General features: G+C 57.5%; 2 protein-coding genes across 3 annotated transcripts; one reads left to right on the plus strand and one right to left on the minus strand.

Moving 5' to 3' along the window:
* abt1 (activator of basal transcription 1) lies at nt 1-2,856 on the plus strand (the record flags this gene model as incomplete). The annotated part of the gene is given in 2 exon segments (NM_001247983.2): nt 1-143; nt 2,099-2,856. Coding segments are annotated over 2 exon segments (554 nt in total), but the record flags the coding sequence as incomplete, so codon positions are not given.
* A 2,639-nt stretch (nt 2,857-5,495) lies between these two features.
* On the minus strand, nt 5,496-10,046 carry LOC100498399 (catechol O-methyltransferase A). Of its 2 annotated transcripts, XM_031894917.1 has the most exons (5): nt 9,753-10,046; nt 8,373-8,566; nt 7,687-7,923; nt 6,255-6,386; nt 5,496-6,055 (listed from the first exon to the last, which is right to left on the minus strand). In XM_031894917.1, exons 1-5 carry the CDS (start codon nt 10,024-10,026, stop codon nt 5,876-5,878), a joined length of 1,017 nt encoding a protein of 338 aa, XP_031750777.1. In that variant the 5' UTR covers nt 10,027-10,046; the 3' UTR covers nt 5,496-5,875. The 2 variants fall into 2 exon arrangements, with proteins under 2 accessions (XP_031750777.1, XP_031750778.1); XM_031894918.1 differs by lacking the exon at nt 7,687-7,923.
* Nucleotides 10,047-10,052: the final 6 nt, after the last annotated feature.

The raw sequence follows: 10,052 nt of genomic DNA on the forward strand, positions 1-10,052 counted from the left end.
GAACCAATGCCAAGGACTTCACGGAGGGTTGGGTCGAGTTCCGGGACAAGCGGGTCGCTAAGCTGGTCGCTGCCAGTCTGAATAGCGCCCCCATGGGCACCCGCAAGAAGAACCGCTTCCATGATGATCTGTGGAACATGAAGGTGTGTGTGACCCGATCCCTACCAGAACCCACACCCCCAGCCCATACAGAACCGCCCATTCCCTACCAGAACCCACACCCCCCAGCCATACAGAACATTCCCTACCAGAACCCACACCCCCAGCCCATATACGAACCGAACCCACACCCACACCCAGCCCATACAGAACGCCCATTCCCTACCCAGCCCACAGAACCGCCCACACCCCCAGCCCATACAGAACCTCCCATTCCCTACCAGAACCCACCCCCCAGCCCATACAGAACCGCCCATTCCCTACCAGAACCCACACCCCCAGCCCATACAGAACCATACCTACCAGAACCCCCACCCCCAGCCCATACAGAACCGCCCATTCCTACCAGAACCCACACCCCCAGCCCATACAGAACCGCCCATTCCCTACCAGAACCCCCACCCCAGCCCATACAGAACCGCCCATTCCCTACCAGAACCCCCACCCCCAGCCCATACAGAACCGCCCATTCCCTACCAGAACCCACACCCCCAGCCATACAGAACCGCCATTCCCCTACCAGAACCCACACCCCAGCCCCATACAGAACCGCCCATTCCCTACCAGAACCCACACCCCCAGCCCATACAGAACCGCCCATTCCCACCAGAACCCACCCCCAAGCCATACAGAACCGCCATTCCCTACCAGAACCCCACCCCCCAGCCCATACAGAACGAACCCATACAGAACGCCATTCCCTACCAGAACCCACACCCCCAGCCATACAGAACCGCCCATTCCCTACCAGAACCCAGCCCATACAGAACCCCATTCCCTACCAGAACCCACACCCCCAGCCCATACAGAACCGCCCATTCCTACCAGAACCCCCAGCCCATACAGAACCGCCAATTCCCTACCAGAACCCACACCCCCCCAGCCCATACAGAACCGCCATTCCCTACCAGAACCCACACCCCCAGCCCATACAGAACCCCATTCCCTACCAGAACCCACCACCCCCAGCCCATACAGAACCTCCCATTCCCTACCAGAACCCACACCCCCCAGCCCATAAGTACCTCCCATTCCCTACCAGAACCCACACCCCCCAGCCCATACAGTACCTCCCATTCCCTACCAGAACCCACACCCCCCAGCCCATACAGAACCTCCCATTCCCTACCAGAACCCCCACCCCCAGCCCATACAGAACCGCCCATTCCCTACCAGAACCCCACACCCCCAGCCCATACAGTACCTCCCATTCCCTACCAGACCCCAGAACCTCCCATCCCTACCAGAACCCCCACCCCTCCAGCCCATACAGTACCTCCCATCCCCTACCAGAACCCAATTCCCATATCCAGTACCTCCCATTCCCTACCAGAACCCAAAACCCCTCCCATACAGTACCTCCCATTCCCTACCAGAACCCAACAACCCTAGCCCATACAGTACCTCCCATTCCCTACCAGAACCCAAACCTCCCATCCCATACAGTACCTCCCATTCCCTACCAGAACCCAAACCTCCCATCCCATACAGTACCCCCATTCCCTACCAGAACCCACACCCCTCCAGCCCATACAGTACCTCCCATTCCCTAGAACCCCCATCCAGCCCATACAGTACCTCCCATTCCCTACCAGAACCCACACCTCCCATCCCATACAACCTCCCATTCCCTACCAGAACCCACCCCAGCCCATACAGTACCTCCCATTCCCTACCAGAACCCACACCTCCCATTCCCTACCAGAACCCCGCCCATACAGTACCTCCCATTCCCTACCAGAACCCACACCCCCCAGCCCATACAGTACCTCCCATTCCCTACCAGAACCCACACCTCCCATCCCATACAGAACCTCCCATTCCCTACCAGAACCCACACCTCCCATCCCATACAGTACCTTCCCTGATCCATTCCCTAACAGAACCCGCCCCCTGCCAGGTACAAGCTCTGACCCCGCCTCCCTCTCGCCCCATACAGTACCTGCACCGGTTCAAGTGGTCCCACCTGAGCGAGCGATTGGCCCTGGAGCGACAGGTGAGGCAGCAGCGAATGAGGGCGGAGGTGTCTCAGGCCAAGAGGGAGACCAACTTCTACCTGCAGAACGTGGAGCGGAGCAAGAAGTTCAGCAAAGCGGAGCGCAGAGGTGCCAGGGAGGCAGATGGCGCTGCCAACAAGCAGTGGAACTTTACTCAGCGCCAGACAGAGGAGGAGATTCAGTCTCTGAAGGCTGGGGGCAAAGCTGGGGGCAAAGCTGGGGGCAGAGCCGGGGGCAAAGCCGGGGACAGAGCGAGGCAGAGACTGGAACTGGCCAAGCGAGTGCAGGAGAAATCTCAGACTAACCGCTCGCTGCTGCACAAGATATTTAACCCTACAGGGGGCGCCGAGTGAGCTGGGGGGCTGGATCCTGGGGGAACTCTGAACTTTATACCATGTCAATCCCTGAAAGGAAGGGGGTGGGGGGTCAAAGGGCAAGTAACACCCCCATGCCACTGACTGTAGATCCAGGCCAGAATGAATTTGGAGCTGCCCCCCCCCCCCATAGGGCAATAAATCAGGTATGTGCAGAGAGGGGCCACTTACCCTCCCCCAATGTGACTGCCACTCCCAGGCTGCAATCAGGGCCCAATTACTGCCACAAGGGGGGGGCCTGAATCTGGGGTGTGTTTGGTCATGGTGGGATTAGTCCCATTGGGGCAGTACCGAACCGTGTAAATAAAGGGGTATCATGTCGCGCAGTGCAGAGGTTCTGTATCATTCCCAGCTCTCTGGCCCCAGTGGAGCTTACAATCTAAGGGCCACCGGGGGGTCCCCTGACCAAAGGGCTGAAGGCCTTGCCAACAAATAGAATGGGGCCCGTGGGTGCACTCACTGCCGCTTTTGTGTTTGCCTGTAACTGTCGCACCCATTCTGCCAGTCGCCATTTTATTCTCACACCAAAACCACCGCGCAGCTGCTTTCAGAGTCGGGGGTCCTGCTGCTGTTCCTCCTGCTGGGGTGCTATCCCCATATGTACCACTAGGTGGGGTAATGGCAGTGCAAACCATTACGGAGGTTCATTTTCATCTATATAAAGCTGGAAGCCTCTCTGGCCATCAGGTAACCTTCTATTGGGCAGGGTTGGGGGGGGGTCTGGGGTGTCAAGAACCAATTGCCTCTCACTGCATTTAATGTTTTTGAGGTGTTACTGCCTACTGTCTCTAGCAGTATATAATGGATCTGTGGTGTCACTACCCTTCATTCAATGTATATAAAGGATCTGGGGTGTCACTACCCCTTTTTCGCTGTATGTAATGGATTTGGGGTGTCACTGCCTCTCTCACTGTACATAATGGACTTGGGGTGACACCCCAAATCCATTATATACAGTGGTCATGGGGGGTAGTGATACCCCAAGTCCATTATGTACAGTGAGAGAGGCAGTATCACTACTCCCCATGACCACTGTATATAATGGATTTGGGGTGTCACTAGATTCCCGGGAATTAAACAGCATAACCTGTCAGAGACCCTCTGCCACTCGTGTCCCAACTTACTGATCGATTGAAATCTGCCCGAGTTTGTACTAAGTTGGACTTAATTGGGAACAAGTGGAAGACTGCGCTCCGTGCTCGCTATGGGCAGTTTGGATTTCGGTAATGCCCCTTGGCCTCACTGATGCCCCCGCAACGTTTCAGTTTTTTTCTCAATGATCTTTTTCATGACCTCACTGACCAGTTTGTAATCATCTGTTTGGACGATATATTGATTTTCTCAGGCGGCAGGGCAAGGAGGTATTGCCCAGACTGCTGCAAACAGGGCAATTTCAGCCTTCCGCCATTCAGTTTTTAGGAGGTGACATTTCTCCCGATGGGCTAAAGATGGGTGTAGATGAGGTTCAGGCAGTGATACAATGGCCAATCCCTACTAATGTCAGGGAACTTCTATAGGGGCTTTTCTTCCGTTGTTGCCCCTATCACGTGTCTTACATGAAAAGTGGTCCCTTCTCAGTGGTCAGTTTGATAAAATCATCGTTTGCCCCCGCGCCCATAGTGGAAGTGGATTCCCCGAGGACATAGAATTTAGCCCATGCACTAAGGGTCCCAACCCCCCCTGAAACCATGCCAAACCCCCTCCCCCCCCCTCAGACAGATCAGGCTGGGGCACCCCTGTCCCCCCTGGAATATTTTAGGGCCACACACATTCCCAGGAGCCAATGGCTGTGCCTGTACAGGGTGCGGGAGGGATCACACACTCCATGCAGTTAGTGCCCCGTAATGCTGCCCGCTGAGCCCGGGGGGGGGGGTATATCCATGGCAGGGGCAGGTAACGAGCAGTAATTAGTGTAATGAGATGCCAGAATGTAGGTCGGTGGGGGAGGGGCAGGGGGAGGCGGTTGATGGGATTTGGCAGTGACTTGCTGAGCCCTAATTGGCCGCGACATAAACCTCTACTAAACCCTCTGGCACCCGTGGGTGATACTGGCAGGGCACCTTCACTGTGGGCTTAGCCGGGGTCACAGCACCGATAGGGTCTTCCCCGTAGCAGAGGGCAGTGCCAGGGCAAGCGGCCGGCCTTCCCCGTAGCAGAGGGCAGTGCCAGGGCAAGCGGCCGGCCTTCCCCGTAGCAGAGGGCAGTGCCAGGGCAAGCGGCCGGCCTTCCCCGTAGCAGAGGGCAGTGCCAGGGCAAGCGGCCGGCCTTTCCCGTAGCAGAGGGCAGTGCCAGGGAGAGCAGCCGGCCTTCCCCGTAGCAGAGGGCAGTGCCAGGGCAAGCGGCCGGCCTTTCCCGTAGCAGAGGGCAGTGCCAGGGAGAGCAGCCGGCCTTTCCCGTAGCAGAGGGCAGTGCCAGCAGCCGGCCTTCCCCGTAGCAGAGGGCAGTGCCAGGGAGAGCAGCCGGCCTTCCCCGTAGCAGAGGGCAGTGCCAGGGAAGCAGCCAGCCTTCCCCGTAGCAGAGGGCAGTGCCCGGGAAGCAGCCGGCCTTCCCCGTAGCAGAGGGCAGTGCCAGGGAAGCGGCCGGCCTTCCCCGTAGCAGAGGGCAGTGCCAGGGAAGCGGCCGGCCTTCCCCGTAGCAGAGGGCAGTGCCCGGGAAGCGGCCGGCCTTCCTCGTAGCAGAGGGCAGTGCCCGGGAAGCGGCCGGCCTTCCCCGTAGCAGAGGGCAGTGCCAGGGAAGCAGCCGGCCTTCCCCGTAGCAGAGGGCAGTGCCAGGGAGAGCAGCCGGCCTTTCCAGTAGCAGAGGGCAGTGCCCGGGAAGCAGCCGGCCTTCTCCGTAGCAGAGGGCAGTGCCAGGGCGAGCAGCCGGCCTTTCCAGTAGCAGAGGGCAGTGCCCGGGAAGCAGTTCACTCTCAATGCCCCCCCTAAAGAGAAGGAACGGGGCGATGCCCAATCAGTGCCAATGAGAATTTAGAGAATTAGGAGTTTTATTAGAAAACCGGGTTTTGCCAACGTGACGGGGCAGAAGACTGGTTTGCCCTATGCCCACGGTGCAACACTCCCATTGGATGATGGGCAGGTACCTACAGTGGTTATTGGGGTATAAAGGGAAGAGCTGGGGGATCAGGGAACATTGGGGCAAGTTCCTTTAGCTGCCCATACCGACCGGCTGCCCATTGCACAGGGGGTATCAGTCTCTGAGCCAGTGTAGCATGGGGGCACTACCACCCGCAATGGGGTTCCTTCCAGCACATCATGTGACTCTCTCGTGCCCCCCACTTGATTAGCTAAGGAGACTAAGTTGCACTGGCCAATAGGAGAGTCCTGGCACAGCCGTGCCACCCAATGATCAGCCCAGGAACACCGACTTCTCCATGCCATCCTCCACCTGCAGGTACTCCAGCTGGCACGGGAAGTACTCGCTCCGATAGCGGGGGCTGTTTCTCACGTACTGTAGGTAGTCGGGGGCTCCGGGGCAGGTAACGTTATCGGCCAATAGGACGGTGCCAGGCGCCAGCAAACCGCATTCCTACGGGGAAGATGGAGATAGAGTTGATGGAGGGGGGCAAAATGGACTATGGGGGGGTAGGAAGGCCGTTTATAAAATGGGCTATGGGGGGGGGTAGGAAGGCTCCGCCCCCTCTAAGCTCCAGCTGTCGGTTGTGCCAATGTCCGTACAAAGGGGCTAAGACAGTTGTGGGGCAAATAGAGACATGGGGGGCACTTACCTCCAGCAGCCGGGCATCGGGCAGGTAACTCGCCTTCCAGTGGTCGATAAAGATCAGATCAAACGTTTCCATCTCAAACTTCTTCTTCAGCTGCGGGATGAGGGCAGAACTGGCACCGACCAGCAGATCCACCTGGCATAGAGAGTGGGTACAGAGTGGGCATAGAGAGTGGGTACAGAGTGGGCATAGAGAGTGGGTACAGAGTGGGCACAGGGAGTGGGTACAGAGTGGGCACAGGGAGTGGGTACAGAGTGGGCATAGAGAGTGGGTACAGAGTGGGCACAGTGAGCCTGGCCAAGGGGTGAGAGACTGCTGGCCCAGTAGAACCCAGTAACAGACCCAATATGCCCGGCCGAGGGGCGAGAGACTGCTGGCCCAGTAGAACCCAGTTACAGACCCAATATGCCCGGCCGAGGGGCGAGAGACTGCTGGCCCAGTAGAACCCAGTTACAGACCCAATATGCCCGGCCGAGGGGTGAGAGACTGCTGGCCCAGTAGAACCCAGTTACAGACCCAATATGCCCGGCCAAGGGGTGAGAGACTGTTGGCCCAGTAGAACCCAGTTACAGACCCAATATGCCCGGCCAAGGGGTGAGAGACTGTTGGCCAGTAGAACCCAGTTACAGACCCAATATGCCCGGCCGAGGGGGTGTGAGACTGCTGGCCCAGTAGAACCCAGTTACAGACCCAATATGCCCGGCCAAGGGGTGAGAGACTGTTGGCCCAGTAGAACCCAGTTACAGACCCAATATGCCCGGCCAAGGGGTGAGAGACTGCTGGCCCAGTAGAACCCAGTTACAGACCCAATATGCCCGGCCAAGGGGTGAGAGACTGCTGGCCCAGTAGAACCCAGTTACAGACCCAATATGCCCGGCCAAGGGGTGAGAGACTGCTGGCCCAGTAGAACCCAGTTACAGACCCAATATGCCCGGCCAAGGGGTGAGAGACTGTTGGCCCAGTAGAACCCAGTTACAGACCCAATATGCCCGGCCAAGGGGTGAGAGACTGCTGGCCCAGTAGAACCCAGTTACAGACCCAATATGCCCGGCCAAGGGGTGAGAGACTGTTGGCCCAGTAGAACCCAGTTACAGGCCCGGCCAAGGGGTGAGAGACTGTTGGCCCAGTAGAACCCAGTTACAGACCCAAATGCCCGGCCAAGGGGTGAGAACTGCCCCAGTAGAACCCAGTTACAGACCCAATATGCCGGCCAAGGGGCGAGAGACTGTTGGCCCAGTAGAACCCAGTTACAGACCCAATATGCCCGGCCAAGGGGTGAGAGACTGCTGGCCCAGTAGAACCCAGTTACAGACCCAATATGCCCGGTCAAGGGGTGAGAGACTGCTGGTTCAATTAAAGTTCTTACCCACAATCCCCTGCGCGTTACCCCAGCCGGGGGTTCAATTGGGGGGCACAGTAACCCGAGGGGTCTCACCTTACAGGCGCTGCTCCGCTTTGCTGGCTGTCTCTCAGCTGTCTCTTCCGTGGCTTTGGGGCAGAAGGGGGACAGGGGGTTCTGGGGGGGGCGGGAGAAGAGCTGTAGGGGCAGTTGCAGGCAGTGCAGGGTGGTGTAAATCAGAGCTTCCTGTAAGCGCCAGCGGCCCTGGGGTGACTGAGTGGCGCCCCCTACAGGCTCCTCCCCCTGAGTGTGAGGGGCGGGGCTGGGGCTCAGCTAGGGTGGGGCCAGGAAGGTAAGGAACCAATTGGGGTCCGACAGGGAGGAGACAGAAAGGAGTAAGTTCCATAATTGCACCAGTATTTACCCCCTCCTTATTACTATTACCCCCAAACCATAAATAATACCCCCTCCCCATTACTATTACCCCCTCCCCATAAATAATACCCTCTTCCCATGAATAATACCCCCTTCCCATGAATAATACTCCCTTCCCCATGAATAATACCCCCTTCCCTATAAATAATACCCCCTTCCCTAGAATAATACCCCCTTCCCATGAATAATACCCCCTTCCCATGAATAATACCCCCTTCCCCATGAATAGATAGTACCCCCTTCCCCATGAATAGTACCCCCTTCCCCATGAAGTACCCTTCCCATGAATAGTACCCCCTTCCCCATGAATAGTACCCCCTTCCCCATGAATAGTACCCCCGGCTCACCTGGGTATCCAGCCCCGCGTGCCCGAGGATTTGCTTGGCCACCTGCGCATAGTGTTGGTTCATCTCGAGGGTAACAAGCCGGGCCCCTGGGGGCAGGAGTCGGGCAATTCTCATGGTGGAATAACCACAGTATGTGCCCAGTTCCAGGACCCAGCGAGGGCGAACAGCCAGCACCACCGCGTCCAGAATCTGCCCTGAAATAACCGCACAGGGCAGTTAGTGGGGGGCACAGGGCAGAGAGTGGGGGCACAGGAACTTACAGATGGGGGTGCGGGCAAGGGGCAGGTGAATGGAGGAAAGAAAGGGTGTTGGGCACCCAGTGAGCTTACAATCTAAGGTCCCTATCCCATTCCCATCAGTCCCTGCCCCAGTGAGCTTACAATCTAAGGTCCCTATCCCATTCCCATCAGTCCCTGCCCCAGTGAGCTTACAATCTAAGGTCCCTATCCCATTCCCATCAGCCCCTGCCCCAGTGAGCTTACAATCTAAGGTCCCTATCCCATTCCCATCAGCCCCTGCCCCAGTGAGCTTACAATCTAAGGTCCCTATCCCATTCCCATCAGTCCCTGCCCCAGTGAGCTTACAATCTAGGTCCCTATCCCATTCCCTCAGTCCTGCCCCAGTGAGTTACAATCTAAGGTCCCTATCCCATTCCCATCAGTCCCTGCCCAGTGAGCTTACAATCTAAGGTCCTATCCCATTCCATCAGCCTTACAATCTAAGGTCCCTATCCATTCCCATCAGTCCCTGCCAGTGAGCTTACAATCTAAGGTCCCTATCCCATTCCCATCAGTCCCTGCCCCAGTGAGCTTACAATCTAAGGTCCCTATCCCATTCCCATCAGTCCCTGCTCCAGTGAGCTTACAATCTAAGGTCCCTATCCCATTCCCATCAGTCCCTGCCCCAGTGAGCTTACAATCTAAGGTCCCTATCCCATTCCCATCAGTCCCTGCCCCAGTGAGCTTACAATCTAAGGTCCCTATCACATCCTTGCAAGGAAGCAGAACGGACTACTGATTGCTATGGGCTTTATATCCTAGCGACCTAGCCAATGGGACTTCCCCAAACCCCCCTGCCCCCATATAGACCACCAGCAGCTTGTGGCCCTTGGTGACACCAGGGGCGCCACTCCTGCTCAGTAGATTGAGACCAGTGCCACACTAGGGGGCAGATAGGGAACTCCGGGTCTATTTATCAGGGGGACTAATTCCAGTCCAGCAAGGGCCCCCCATTAACCTTTGCACTGTCTCTTTCTGATTGGCTGCTGCGTAGCCAGGGCAGCATTTACACCGGGGGCCCTAAGTAATGTTGGGGCGAGTAATCTGGGGGGCAGCTAAGAGAGGGGGGGAAGGCAATGGGAGGAAGAGAGGGGTCCCTTACCTTTCTTGTCCCCCACGTTCATTGCCCACTCTACATTGGCACAGTAGGAATCCACGGCACAAATGGCGCTGTTGGCATCTCCCGGCGCCGCTGCGCTCTGTACAAACTGCAGGATCCGCATGGGCCGGCTCTGCCCGCTGGTGAAGTCTCGCAGTCGCTCCAGGTAATTATCGTGCCACCAGAGTGCCCACGCGCCATCTGTACGAACCCGCCATACCACGAACAGGAGCAGTGCCAGGGCTCCCATGCCCACTGCTAGCAACACCTGCAGCATCTTGTGCCCAGGGGCAGCACCTGCAG

This window comes from Xenopus tropicalis, unplaced genomic scaffold (assembly GCF_000004195.4).
Source record: "Xenopus tropicalis strain Nigerian unplaced genomic scaffold, UCB_Xtro_10.0 Sca47, whole genome shotgun sequence".
NCBI lineage: Eukaryota > Metazoa > Chordata > Amphibia > Anura > Pipidae > Xenopus > Xenopus tropicalis.

Coding starts and splice junctions, on each gene's coding strand:
- LOC100498399 (XM_031894917.1), bottom strand. CDS start 10,026: ATGCTGCAGGTGTTGCTAGCAGTGGGCATGGGAGCCCTGGCACTGCTC. Junction 8,567..9,752: donor GAACGTGGGGGACAAGAAAG/GTAAGGGACCCC, acceptor CGGTTATTTCAG/GGCAGATTCTGGACGCGGTG. Junction 6,056..6,254: donor CCGATGCCCGGCTGCTGGAG/GTAAGTGCCCCC, acceptor TCTTCCCCGTAG/GAATGCGGTTTGCTGGCGCC.